Below are 15191 nucleotides of genomic sequence, written 5' to 3'. Positions count from 1 at the left end.
TATCCAAGTAGATACCCTACAGGGTGCACCACGAGAAGGTGAGGATTGGACATTAGATCAGAAGCCCTGGTCGGTTCTCCGCATTCCTTTAAAGGCTATGTGGAGGTCTCCTCTCAGTTATACAGCTTTGACCCTTAAGCACCCCCAGGATTCATAAGTTAAAATTGGCTTGAATACTGTCTTGTATACAGCTAATTTAGTGTTTTGGCCAATGTCTCTCTTATTCCATATAAATTTATTCAGTTGACTTCCTACCATAACAGCTTTGTTCATTCTGCTGTATATTTCCATATTTAATTCAACATCTTCAGTAAAAAGCATGCTCAAGTAGCTGCAATGTTTTACTAGGTTCTCCATTCACAATGCAGTTGATATTTTCAATGTTTCTGCCTTTTTTCATTGTCTTTTTAATACTGATCTTCATACCATATCTATTACAACAGTTATTCATTTTAGTCAGGAAATCTTGCAGACTTGTAGCAGATTTATTTAGAAGTATAACATCATCCAGATAAAGCAAAGAGCTGAGATTAACATCTTCAATTTTGATATCAGGTTTAATACCATTTTCCTTCATAATGTGATCAATAGATAATGAATAACAGAGGGGATAATGTACATCCTTGTCTCTGACACCAGATTTAACATTAAACCACATGTACTTCCTACAGTTCTAACTGCTGACTTACAACTCAAATAAAGACTAAGTATTGCTTGATATAATGCTCTGTTAAAACCGTATAACTGTAGCATTTCGAATAGCTTCTCTCTTAGCACCTTGTCATATGCCTTTTCCAGATCTAAATACAGATCTTTGTTATATTCCCATGATTTCTGAACTATCTGTTGCAAAGTGAAAATCTGATCCTGACAGCCTCTATTTGGCCTGAATCCAGCTTGTTCTTCACCAAGCTTCTCTTCCACAATCCTTCTCAACAGTTTCTCAAGTATACTTGCATATATCTTACCCGGAACACTCAGTAATGAAATGCCTCTGTAATTCTCACATTCAGTTTTATTTCCCTTTTTATATATGGGAATTATGAGAGCTCTACTCCAATCATCTGGAATTCGTCCCTCTGTCCAGGCCTATTGAACTATAACTGTAAGACTTTTATACCTTCATACTACTCCTGTGACGTTTCCACATTTCAGGCTTTTGATGGCTTTTTCTACTTCAAGTACGTTCATGTATTCCTGACTGCATGCCTGGTCAAGTGTTTTTTACCACTGTGCTGTCATCACTGCTTGTTTCATTTAGCAATTTTTCGAAGTAATTACTCCATACTTCAAGGATATCCCTTTCTCCTGTTTTCATGTCACCTTTATCATCTCTAATTCCTTTTACAGTACTTTCCTCCATTTCTGAGCTTCTTGCACAACCTTCAGAATATCTTGCCACCTTCTTTATATTTATTTTCGATGTTCTTGTCAAAGTCCTCCCATGACTTTTGTCTAGCAAGTTTTACAGTGATTAGGTTTTTTACATTTGTCTCTGTATTCTCTAAGAGCACAAGCTGACTTATTTGCCAGGAGCTTTTGATATGCTTTCTTCTTTTCCTTCACTGCCTCTTTAACTTCCTGTGTCCACTATGGAGTTCTGATTTTTCTATCCTTGCAGACCTCACCACGTGCCTCTCTGGCTGAATCAATCAGGGTTTTCTTCAAGGTTTGCCACTGAATCTCCAAGGTTTGGTTCCTGTTCAAAAATTCTTTCATTTTTTTTTCAATAATCTTTGTGTATTTTAGTCTACAGTTCATATCTGAGAGCTGCTCAACTTTTATTCGCTTTAAAACTTTCTTACGTGTTATTCTTTCCAATATGAAATTCAATATTATCTTGCTCAAGACTAAATGATGATCACTTCCAATTTCAAACCTTCTGTACAATCTGGTGTCCTGCACCAGTGGGAAAACATCACTATCAACAATAACATAGTCAATGAGACTTTTCTTCTTCCTTGCCTCTTCTCTCCATGTGAATTCATGCACATTTTTTATGTTGGAACATTGTGTTAGTAATATGAGATCCAATAGGTATTTGTCATTATTACTAGCTTTGCTCTTTTCTCCAAATTTTAAAGTTAGATGTCGTTTATGGCACTTTAATCTATCTGGCTTAAGTGTGGTGTGAACACATAATTTTGTTTTGATAAATTCTTCCACTATTAAGGGGTGCAAATTCTAGCTCGCCTCCTCGTGGAGCACCCTGGATAACACTAAAGAGCTGAAGTGACTTAGCAACTAGACTGTCTTCTCGATCTCCTGGTTACAGCACACACATGAACTCAAGCACACGAATTAGCTCTCTGAAGGGCAAGATGAATAGAAATATTGAACCTGTTGTCTGAATTTGCAAAATTAACATTGAGGGTATATATGTAGAGCAAAAGCAAATTATGAATACCTCTCAAAGATTTTATATCACTACAACATCGATGTTGTTCTTGTTCGAGAGACTCAGTGTAAGGATGAGGATCAGCTCCACCGCAGGAACCGAATTACATAATCATTGGAGCCACTTACCATCATGCACATGGCCTTGCCACCTATGCACATAGTACCCTAGAAGATTCCCACCTCATTACAACCAGCATTGTCGGTGACGTGCATCTGATAACAACCATGATAGGGAACATAACCATTACCAACATGTATAAACCCCCTGTCCTTGTATGGCCTCCACAAGTTCTAGTGGAGGCCATATACAGTGTACAACCACCCTGCGATGCATATAGGTGACTATAACGCTATGGAAATATGCTTCCAATGAATGTGGAGAGACTTTGACTGAATGGGCAGAAATTCACAACATGCACCTAATTTTCGATGCAAAAGATAGATTTTCCTTCAGGTCAGTAGCTGAACAGGGAGTACAACCTCGACCTCTGCTTCATCACTCAAGGCAACAATGGACGACCGTTACCTACATCGAGAAGAGTTCTCTCCAACTTTCTGCGAAGCCAACATAGACCAATTATATTAGATGTAGGTCTGTAGGTACCTCTTGTCAGATCCATCCAATGTCCTCGCTGGAACTTCCAGAAAGCCAACTGGGATACATTTGCCTCCTGTCTTGACAAATATGTCCATTGGATCCCTCCAAAATGCAATAATTACAAGAGATTCGTGGGAGCTGTTTTAGCTGTAGGTAAGAAGACCATACCAAGAGGCTTCCAGAAGGAGTATATCCCTGGATGGGATGATGACAATAATAACTTGTACCAAGAATACCTAGAGTATGGCAATCTTGACATTGCAGATGAACTCGTTCACAGCCTTGACACCAACCGACAGAAGAAATGGACTGAGACAGTAGAAAGACTCAATTTTTAGCACTCCAGTAGAAAAGCATGGAGCCTTCTAAGAAAACTAGGTAGTGACAACCTGACTGTCCGGGAACAATCAGCTATTTCTCCTAACCAATATGCATCACATATTGTCAACACATCAAGATATACTGCCAAGGACAAACAGCACACACTCTTCAAATAAAAAGAGAACTTACATATTTGAAAAATAACAGACAATCAGACCCTTTATATTCGTGATCTTTCACTCTTGAAGATATTAACACTGCTCTAATGGATATGAAACCAGGCAAGGCTCCAGGTTTCGATGGAATTCACCCTGATTTCCTGTTGAAGAAAGGCCAAAAAGTTCGACAGTGGTTGGCTTGCTTTTTCTCTGACATCCTCCAGACTGGTAGACTTCCAAAAGAGTTTAAGAGGACAAAAATTATCCCCATCTTAAAACCAGGAAAAACCAACAACCAACCAGAAAATTTCCAACCAATCGCCCTGCTTAGCACCTGTTATAAGCTCCTAGAAAGGCTCATCCTCAATAGAATTTCCCCCTAAGATAATAGAACAAGTCCCAGTGGAACAGGCCGGATTCAGACATAAACGAAGCTGCTGTCATCAGGTTCTGTCACTCACCACACATATAGAGGCAGGCTACCAACAATGCCTGAAAACAGCTGTAGCTCAAATCCTAGCAAAACAGAAGTTTCATGCTTCCACCTGAACAATAACCAGGTTAACAAAGAACTCATGGTCTACTTCAACCACAAACTGCTCAGCTACAACTCCCGAAATATCTGGGCATCACTTTGGATAGAACTATCCTTTAAATCACATCTCATTAACACAGCATCCAAGCTAAAAACACAAAGCAACATACAGCAAATGCAGAACAACTATGCGGAACAACTTGGGGTGCCTTAGCAACAACGCTTCGCTGCACTGCTCTTGGTATCGTTTACTCTGCAGCTGAATACTTCTCACCCATATGGCTGAACAGCACCCATGTGTATTTGGTTGATGCCCAGCTTAACACCACTATGTGCCTTGTTTCTGGAACAGTGAAATCAACTCCAGCCTACTGGCTCCCAGTGCTAAGCAACATCCCACCTCCACAGATCCAACTTTCTTCTACATGAATACAGCAAAATCATGGAAATCCAAAATCTTCCAATCCACGAATACATCCCACCCCTAGAAATAAACAGGCTAAAGTCAACGTACCCTCCAATCTTAGCAGTGAAAAATCTTGCAGAGACAAGTTTCAACATGAAGTAGAAGTGGAAAGAGTCCTGATATAACACTTCAACAGCGGACTTCCATGAATTAGTGGACCCAACACAGATGCCTTCGAGTTTTGACCTACTTCAAAAAACTTGGTCTACCCTTAACCGAATCTGCATGAAGAATTATGTGGTCTGCACATCTACCATGATTGGCAGATGTGCAGACCACCTTTACAAATGAGGCATGATTGCCTCACCTAAGTGCAACTGTGGGTCACCCCACCAGACAATTAATCATATTACAGCACAATGTGCCCAACATGTATACAATGGAAACCTGTCGGACTTCATCCATGCTACACCAAGTGAAGTTGACTGGATAATCAACCTAGACATACAGTTGTAGCCTATTCTTGAGTGTCCTCTTTTTGACTGTATTATGTCTTATTATTCTGTTCATACATATTAAGGATTAATGTGATGTAACTTTTCATATGTGAGCCATACGGTATATAAAATAAATAAATCTGCTATTAACAGTCTAACAAACTAAAATAAGTCCATGCAGCCAGAGTGGAATAACAGCAATATGTAACTGACAAATCAATGTATTTCCTACCCAGCCATGGCAATTTGCATGTGTAGTCAAGCTTTTTTTTTTTTTTTTTTTTTAAAGGGAAAGCTGGCTACCTAACATCTGAGACCATAATAGCTCAGTTGAAAGGCTTAGATGCTCATTGTATTCAAATTAAATAGGCTTGTATTATTTCAACTGTGCACACACACATCTCACTATTGCATGTGTATGTATGGGGAAAGGAAATGATTCTAAAGCAATACTTTGCTCACAAGCACACTGAACAGGATCAAATACAGTTTTACTATTGCAGTATGTGTATATCCCACTGCAGCATGGATGTTTGTGAAAAATTTTAGATAGATGATTTTCATCACCTAGTATGAAACCAGTGTCATGCTTACTGGAAATCTGCTCTAAAGAACAAAGGAAGCCTTTGTTCATTAGAGCAGATTCATTTTTTGAAGCAAACTTACTCATGCTACAATGACAACTCATTCATGAGATGAATAGCAAAAAATTTAGCAGGAAAAAAAAAATGAAACAGCACATACCTCATTCAAATTATTATCACTGTTTTGGAAAATCTCTATTGTTCTTTGATTTGGATCAATGTTTATATGATACATATCTAAACTTTTCTTCAACTCCTCTGATAGCAATGGGCGGACACGACAAAATACTCTAATGTTTCCCTATTTAAAAATATATATATTTGATTGATTATTGTGAAAAGCATTATGAACACTGTTTAAAAGAGTAACACAAATTTTTTTGTTGACTTCTGATACAAAGTATCACTTGATCAAAGCGAACCAAATTTCAATGGTAATATGCACATAAAAAAAATAATTAATCCATTTCTTGCAATCTTTTTGGTAATTTTTTCGTTATTACTCACATTAAAATTAATACAGAAAGGGTGTGAATAAAAATCAAATATAGTTTTTGGTATAATTTTGAAATTTTTCATTTGGGGCTCACAGCATATAAACTACATTTTAGTGGGCAAAATGAGTTTACTTTGAAATGATCTTATACTTAAAAGTCAAAATAACTTTTAATTTTTAATGCAAACAAAAATGTTAAATACAACATTAATGCTGCTTCAATGATTTTTGTTTTAGGGTTTGGGTGCACATTTTTATTACTTCTAATAATGTCATTACAGTCTAAAAATGTCCAAACCAATATTCAGAGAATTTTTTAAATTATCCAAAAAAAACAAAAACTTATGGCCTTCAAATTTTTTTCAATGGAAAACAAACTCAGTTTTAAATATTCCTTTGCAATTTCAATAATGGTATGGAGATACTGGTAATAGAATATACAATGTGCATTAATAATCGTCATGTTAATGTTATTTAGAAAAACGTGGATTATCACTTTTTCTTTTAGTACTGGATATTCCAATCCACCTCATATTTTTATAAACTCCACTCCACGATGAGAGGTTATAAAACCTATAACAAAATAGTGCCACAGGTAGGCAAGTGATCAGGAAGTCAGTTAATGTGTTTCATGAAAAGCTAGAGGTATTCACTGTGGAAAACAGCTCAAGGAAGGATGTTCTGCAGAACAAAGGTAGATGGAATAAAAGAAGTGGGCAACGAGTTTGGAGTCAAAGTGAATGAACACTGATATCAATGTCTGTACACCGAATTCTTATGCAATAAGAAGAAAGGACATGAATGGTGGTGACCAGTTCAAGGGAGCAGTGCCCATGGAAGTATTTATAAAAAAAAAAGGCAGAAATAGTGTATGAAAAAGCAATTGGAGAGGATTTCGGAGAGAGAGAGACCATCTATTAAGCACCGTGCTACTCATCTGAATAGCTTTGCGTATTTGAAGGAAGGTTTTTTGATACACCACCCCAAATGTGGGAACAGTATTCTATCTTGGAACAGGTTTGAGATTTATGAAAAGTTAGGAATTGTGCAAGCAAGAAGTATTTTGATTTTTGGAGACTTCGGTTTTTTAAATAATAAGGAGGCTATGGATGATGGAATGTTTGTGCCACAAACAGCCTAGAAGTGAAAGTCAATAAAAAGAAATGGATCAACTTACTTAATGGTACAGGAGATTACTTTCTTTTAATGTTACATGGTCATCAGCATTCATTTTGATAAAATATGGAGACTACTACCAAGTCAAGAATTACCTTAATTTCCCAACACCTTGGCGTGCAGTAACAAACTATGTGTGAGGAGCGTGGCAGTGAACTGTTAAGTTTACATTAATAATCTCCTGTCAAAAATCTTCTCCAATCACTTGTCAAAACTCTAATATTTTCAGATCTTACATTTCTGTTTTCTAGGGCATTTCAGAATGCATCAATCCACCTAGATCTTGGTCTTCTCCCAGGTCCTGTCATCTTGTTTTGCTAACCTTATCTCTACCACTCTGTTTAGGACCGCACCACATTAGATTAGCTCTGCCATTCTGAAAGCTAATAATGTCAAGTTCCTTCCTAGTACATTCATATTTAACATGATTCTGCTATTGATGCAATCTCTCCACTCACCTCATTTTTATCTCAGAACTCTCATAACTGTGGTTACTAATCTGTGATGAACCATTTCATTTGTAACCCAACTCTCAGATCCATAATGTAAAACTGGTTTGAACACTAATTTGTATACTGCTAATTTAGTGGTTTGGCTAATTTCTCTTTTACTCCAAAAATTCATTCAACTGGTTCTGCACTATACCAGATTTGCTTATTCTGTTGTCCGTTTCCATCATATTGAATTTGCTACCTTCACAAAAAACTATGTCTAAATAGCTGAAATATTTTCCTTGTTCTATAGATTCTCCATTTGTTACAGCCGTTATTCAACTTAGTTAGAGAATCCTGGAGACTTGCAACGGCTAAGTAGGCGTTCTTGGCCGTTGGGCTGAAGGTCTGCTGATGTATGCCTCCCAAATTTGGGGCAGTCGCATACAACCAAATTTGTTGAGGTTTGGAGAGTTTCTTAGGGCAGAGGCTGATTCCATAAATAATCTTTCGAATTTATATTTGCTCTGGTGTATTATTGTTGCTTTCTTCCACCGTAATCAACCTTTCTACAGTCACCCTGAAGCCTGAAGCTCTCAACGTGCTTTCACGTGGCCACAAATTCGCCATTGCTCCCAAAAAAATACCAAGTGAGGATATTATGATCCAGATTGAAAGAGGAATCCGCCACCTTCCATATCAAATCGCCAACAGTGTAAGACTGGATGTAGCCTGTGTCCTTTCCATAGCAAAACAACCCAAAACCAATATATCCAACAAGGAATTTGAAGCCCTACAGGAATTGAGAAATAATAAAGAATTAGTTATCACCAAAGCGGATAAAGGAAATGCAACTGTAGTACTTAACCAAAAGGACTACAAAGGTAAGCTGAATGCTCTTCTATTAGATCGGGCTACTTACCTCCCTATCAATTACAATCCCACCAACTCACAAATTAGAAAACTTCACAGCCTCCTTAAGAAAGTCACTTCATGGCCTGTAGAAGTTACCAACAGATTAAAACCGTTTAACTCTATACCCCCCCCATATTTACAGACTCCCAAAAATACATAAAGAAAATGTGCCATTACGTCCCATAGTGGATGGCATTGATTCCCCCACATACAAATTAGCTAAACATTTGGCCAAAGAGCTCACACACTATACTGGCAACACACCATCACACATAAAAAACTCAGCCCACTTCAAAGCCAGCATAGAAAACCTTACACTCCAACATACTGACATAATGGTCAGCTTCGACGTCTCCTCCTTATTCACAAATGTCCCACTCAAGGAAACTTTAGAGCTAATCCAAGCTAAATTTACCCCCGATATCTCAGCCCGATTTCAGTTCACAATGAACTCAGGCTATTTCGTTTGGCAGGGAAAATTCTACAAACAAATAGAGGGGACAGCCATGGGCTCACCACTCTCCCCACCCTTAGCCAATTTCTTTATGGAGACCTTTGAGGAAAAAGCCTTAGCCTCTGCCCCACAAAAACCAACCATATGGCTTCGCTACGTTGATGATGTGTTCGCTATTTGGCCACATGGCTCTGAAACACTCCTCTCCTTCCTTACACACTTAAACAACCAACACGCCAGAATCAAGTTCACCCTGGAAAAAGAGGAAAACAACTGCCTCCCCTTCCTAGACACACTAGTCACCCGCCAGCCTGATGGAACTTTGGTTTTCTCAGTTTACAGAAAACCCACCTATACAGGCAGATACATCCACCAACAATCCCCCCCCCCCTCACAACAATATGGAGTGGTAAAAACACTATACAACAGGGCTAAACTAATCTGTTCTAACGACATAGCCCTTAACACTGAACTAAATCACATCCTCAACACTTTCTCAGCCAATGGCTACCCCCCCCCCAAAAAAAAATCCAAAAAATATTAAAACCTACAAACCACAGCCCCCTCCTCCCCCCCTCCACAAAAAAGATTACTCTAAATCCATCACCATTCCCTACATCCGAGGCACCTCAGAAAAAATTACCAAAATTCTAAAAAAACATGACCTCACCTCCTGTTACAGGCCTTACAGAAAATTGGCATCCCTTATCCGCTCTACCAAAGCCCAACCACTTCCCCTAGACCTACCTGGTGTATACCAGGTCCCTTGCAGTTGTAAACTGTCGTACTTTGGCCAAACAGGCAGGACAGCGAATATCAGAATTTCTGAACACAAGGACTACATCCGGTTTTACAAATATAGCCATTCTGGTCTTGCAGACCATGCTCTGGATACTCGCACACAGAATACGGTGGAAGAAAGCAACAATAATACACCAGAGCAAATATAAATTCGAAAGATTATTTATGGAATCAGCCTCTGCCTTAAGAAACTCTCCAAACCTCAACAAATTTGGTTGTATGCGACTGCCCCAAATTTGGGAGGCATACATCAGCAGACCTTCAGCCCAACAGCCAAGAACTCCTACTTAGCCTGCCAGAGGGCACCATCAGGACTTCTAGGAGAACGATAGCTTCATATCTTCATTTCCAGTTACTGTATTGTTAGGGCCTGTGTGCACCTGCCTTTTTGTGTAAGTTCCTTTAGAAAATGGCAATGAGACATTGCCGAAATATCGGAAATATCTATTAAAGTATTATTTAATTTATATTTGGATCTACGTTGTTTCAATTCCCTAAGTGATTTAGAAATGCATAACCAACGTATAAACCTATCTACGAGAATTTTACCAAAATATTTGTATATTCTCAGGATTCATTTTCTGTTTAGATCTCCAACAAGGACCAACTTTTGTTTTCTTTATGTCAGCTGTCTTCTCTAATGACTCAAAAATTCCTTCAATTCTTTAGGAGACACTTCTATGGAATCATAGGCAAAAATAAATTTTATTGTCCAATTCCCAATTTTAAATCTTATCATATAAGACACTTGAAATTGCCTGCCAATCACAAAGTAAGTTTATCATTGTGTTTCGTGTTGAATGCTATTCATTACTCCTTCCTTTCTCTGATCACTACTGTTTGAATACAACATCCTATATCATTTAGCAGGATCTCAACTAATTTATGTTTTGTCTCAAAAACACCAATTATGGTCACACTGTATTTCTTCTGCCAGTTCAACTCCCATTCCACTGATACTTATGTTGATTGTACCTATCTTGAATTCTGCTGATGTTGAGTTCGTTGCAGCCTTTTTACACAGAGTTTACAACAATGTAGAGAGTGTGCATAATGATACATGTGATAAACCATCAATTTCCAGTCTTTTTCAATTTACAGAAATAATGTAAACAGTACCATTGTAAACTGTGCGCTATTAATTGCTATTTATAAGCCTATTCGGTTACTGCGCCTTTGTAATACGGTTATTATACAATTCCAATTATAATTGGAATTGTATAATAACGTACAATAACTTACAATTTACATTCCAGTTAACAACAGATCAGGGGACTCTCTTATAGATATTCTCTCTTATAGACAGTCCATCTATAACATATCTCCTAGATTACAAAAAGAATGTACATTATAAAGGATGTAACACACTTACGGAGGCTCTTTGTCACGACACCTTCCAAAAGTCCTGCATCAAAGTCTATGGTTTTTCTTTCATCTCAGGCTTTAGGTTTCCGCCTGGAGTCTTGCTTCAGGGGGCGTTTCGTCGGATTATTGGTGGTCTTGGACTGCAATCTTCCCGGTACTCAAAAGCTCAGGCAAGAAGTTTCAGCATACAGGCATGAAGATCATTCTGCAGATTTTGGCTTCGGTTGACTTCCCGCAGCAATAGGACATCCAGCTGGCATTTGGCTTCGGCTGCTCCCAAATTTTCCTCTGGTATGGGTTTGCCGTAAAGTCTGTTATTCTGGGTCAGACTGCTACAAATTTTACAGAATCTTTTACAGAAGAGAGCCTTTCGCTCTCTTCTGTAACAATGCTTCACCTCTCCTGCTTCGGCAACTGGACCTCACCTCTCCTCGACTGCCTCTGGGTCTCTGCTGAAAACTGCCCACTGATGTTCAGCTCAGTCCCCTTTTATTTTTGCCTTCTTGAGACCTTGCACCAAGGGTAAACACCAAAGAAATCGGCAGTTCTCCTCGATCTTTTTGATAAAGCCGACGCGATCTTTCATCTCCTCCATGCACTCTTTTTTCCTTGTCTTGTCGGGCAGCAAAAACTTGTCTGAAACTAGTGGACCTCTTTGATACTAGCTTTGAAGGTGTTCATGCACAGAGCTCGCAAACAAAACTTTCTCACACATTTAATTGTAAACAACTTTCTTGTGCTCTTATACATAGCTATTATACAAAGTTCTGATGGCAAAGCATTGCCTTGGTTTTCGAAATTTTAGTTAAAACAGTAAATACAATCAATTCCCATAGGGTTATTTACATTAATATTCAACATAAAATACATAGAGACAAACAAGGTTATTTTTGTAACAGTTCTCATGAGACTTGACCTCTGTAAAATCTATGTAAAGTGCTTTCATATTTTTAAGCTACATTGAGTTTACAAATACAATAACAACTGTCGGGAAACATTTGGATATGTATTGTTTTTGCTTATATAAAATAACTTCCTGAGGATGCTGCTGTCTGCCATATAGACAGCAAAACATCTAGTGTTAATATAAAATGTTTACAAGTTAAAACCTGGTTATTTATTAAGTTAATGCAAATTACTTATAGTAATTTGCATTAATAGAAGTAAAAAAAACCTCCATAAAAAAAAAAAGCATGACTGGACAAAATTTATGGCCAAAAAATTTTATTAAGAGACCATAAAGCAAACATTTTTGCATATAGTGCACTTTTTTCCTTTGAACCTCTCGAAATTAATTTAGAATGTATTTGTAATTTGCTTGAAACTATTAGCTTTAGTATAAAGAGAAAAACTCTAAAAAACATGCTTTCATAATAAGAATTATTTCTGATATGTTCAGTGCAAATGATCAGATCAAAAGAAAGGAAGAATTCAATCAGAAAATGAAGAAATCACAGAGATCTTCCTACTCAAAATTCTTACAAAATCATATGGGTGAGGAATGCCTGGTTAAATTTCATCCATTATCATCATCATTCTGGTAGATGGGCTTATATTAGTTATTTGTAACTTATTTTTCAGGAAATATGTAACAATGTATTTCCCATCATCATCATCATCATGCATATCAAGAATTTAGGCATAGCATGGCCTGTTCCGGCCTTAGAAGACATCGTTGAATCATTTAAGAGGATGTCCTGGTTTTCTTTTTTCCTAATGGCTTGTACTTTAAGGCTTATTTTGGTAATTTTCTGTTTTCATTCTTATTTCCCATTCAATGGGAAGAGACTGGGAGAAAAGATAGTATTGTATGGGGATTTGATAAGAGATGATAAAGTGATGAAAGCATGTTTTTCAGGTACAAAGATAAAGGATGTTAGTGATGCTGTAAGTATGCAGAAGAATGGAGCAAAGGAGTTGATTGTATTAGCTGGCACAAATGATTTGAAAGGTGAGAAATATGCAATGAGAGAAGATATGAGAGTTGTTAGTGGAAGCAAAAATGAGGAGCAAAAAAGTAAAGATTGTGAGTCTGCTGCCTCGCATGATAGGACAGAACTGAGAAGATTGTGCAGGAGGAATGGTGTGCATTTAATTGATGTATGGAGTGAGTTTCATGGACAAAAGGAATCGTATATGCCTGACAGACTGCATTTGAATGGTTTTAGAGTCAAATGTTTGGAGAAAGTGCTATTTAGTGAGTGGGTAGTGCAAAACCGGGGGTGCTTAAGGGTCAAAGCTGTATAACTGAGAGGAGACCCCACATAGCCTTTAAAGGAATTCGGAGAACCGACCAGGGCTTCTGACCTAATGTCCAATCCTCACCTTCTCGTGGTGCACCCTGTTGGGTATCTACTTTGATACTGAACGAACGAGGATGGGCTGGCAATTTGGGATTTAGCCGACCAAATTGTATTCTTATTGGTTAAACCAAAATAAAAAATGATGGTACAACATGACAAAATTTCATGCCGGCTGGGGCATCGCCCGGTTAAACAAGGCCCCCGTTGTTTTCGCCAGGGAACCAGGGCGAACAGCGAAAAGTCAGCTACTGGAACAAATCTGAAAACAAACCCCAACTCAACATCACCAGAGTTAAAGATCGGTACTATCAACGTAAGAAGCCTGAATGGCAAAGAAATGGAGCTAGCTGAGGAATTAGATAAGTACCAGATCGACATAATAGGGGTGACTGAAACAAAAAAGACCAAAACTGGTGAGATCTTTCTGAGCAATAAATACAAAATGTTATATTCAGGCAATAACAATCAAGGAAAAGAAGGAGTAGCCATAGTATTCAACACAAAATACGAGGCTAATCTTCTTGAATGGCAGTCAGTCTCAAGTAGAGTAATGTGGGCAAATATGAGAATGGGGAACTGGACAATGAGACTTATTTGTGCCTATGGTCCCACAGAAGGTTCTACTAAGGCAGAAGTGGAGGAATTTTTTGAGGCTTTAGAAAAAGCAACTGACACAATGAAAAAGGAAAAGTTGGTCCTTGTTGGGGATCTAAATAGTAGAGTAGGAAATGATTGTGAGACATACAAAAATATTTTGGGGAAATTTGGAGAAAAGAGCAAAGCTAATAATAACGGCAAATATCTGTTGGATTTCTGCTCAGGACATGGACTGGTTATTACTAACACCATGTTCCAACATAAAAATGTGCACAAATTCACATGGAGAGAGGAGGCTAGGAATAAGAAAAGTCTCATTGACTATGTTATTGTTGATAGTGATGTTTTCTCCCTGGTGCAAGACACCAGAGTGTACAGAGGATTTGAAATTGGAAGTGATCACTATTTAGTCTTGAGCAGGATAAAACTGAATTTCATATTGAAAAGAATAACATGTAAGAAAGTTTTAAAGCGAATAAAAGTTGAGCAGCTCTCAGATGTAAACTGTAGACTAAAATACAGAAATATTATTGAAAAGAAAATGAAAGAGTTTGAGAACAGGAATCAAACCTTGGAGATTCAGTGGCAAACTCTGAAGGAAACATTGATTGATTCTGCCAGAGAGGCATGTGGTGAGGTTGTGTGCAAAGATAAAAAAATCAGAACTCCCTGGCAGACACAGGAAGTTAAAGAGGCAGTGAAGGAAAAGAAGAGAGCATATCAAAAGTTCCTGGCAAATAAGTCAGCTTTTACTCTTACAGAATACAGAGACAAATGTAAGAAAGCTAAACAGTGTGTAAAACTAGCTAAACAAAAGTCATGGGAGGACTTTGGCAAGAATATAGAAAATAAATATCAAGAAGGTGTCAAAATATTCTGGAGGTTGTTGAAGAAGCTTAGGAATGGAGGAAAGAGTGCTGTAAAAGGAATTAGAGATGATAAAGGTGAAATGAAAACAGGAGAAAAAGATATCCTTGAAGTATGGAGTAATTACTTTGTAAAACTGCTAAATGAAACAAGCAGTGATGACAGCACAGTGATAAAAAACACTGACCAGGCATGCAGTCAGGAATACATATCCATACTTGAAGTAGAAAAAGCCATCAAAGGCTTGAAATGTGGAAAGGCAGCAGGAGTAGATGATATTCGACCAG

The 15191-nt window shown here is 37.9% G+C and overlaps 1 protein-coding gene across 1 annotated transcript in view; it reads right to left on the bottom strand.

Moving 5' to 3' along the window:
• LOC150092727 (carboxy-terminal kinesin 2-like) overlaps window positions 1-15191 on the bottom strand; it is a 230065-nt gene that overhangs the window by 109936 nt on the left and 104938 nt on the right. Inside the window, exon 7 of the mRNA XM_090414368.1 lies at window positions 5660-5800. Within this exon, the coding sequence (XP_090270494.1) occupies window positions 5660-5800 (141 nt within the window). The remainder of the gene's footprint in view (window positions 1-5659; window positions 5801-15191) is intronic.

This window comes from Typopeltis vanoorti, chromosome 25, assembly GCF_054136105.1.
Source record: "Typopeltis vanoorti isolate ZY-2024b chromosome 25, IOZ_Tvanoo_1.0, whole genome shotgun sequence".
In the NCBI taxonomy this organism is placed as follows: domain Eukaryota; kingdom Metazoa; phylum Arthropoda; class Arachnida; order Uropygi; family Thelyphonidae; genus Typopeltis; species Typopeltis vanoorti.
The sequence above is the reverse complement of the archived record's forward strand: the minus strand, read 5'-3'. Positions and strand labels throughout refer to the sequence as shown.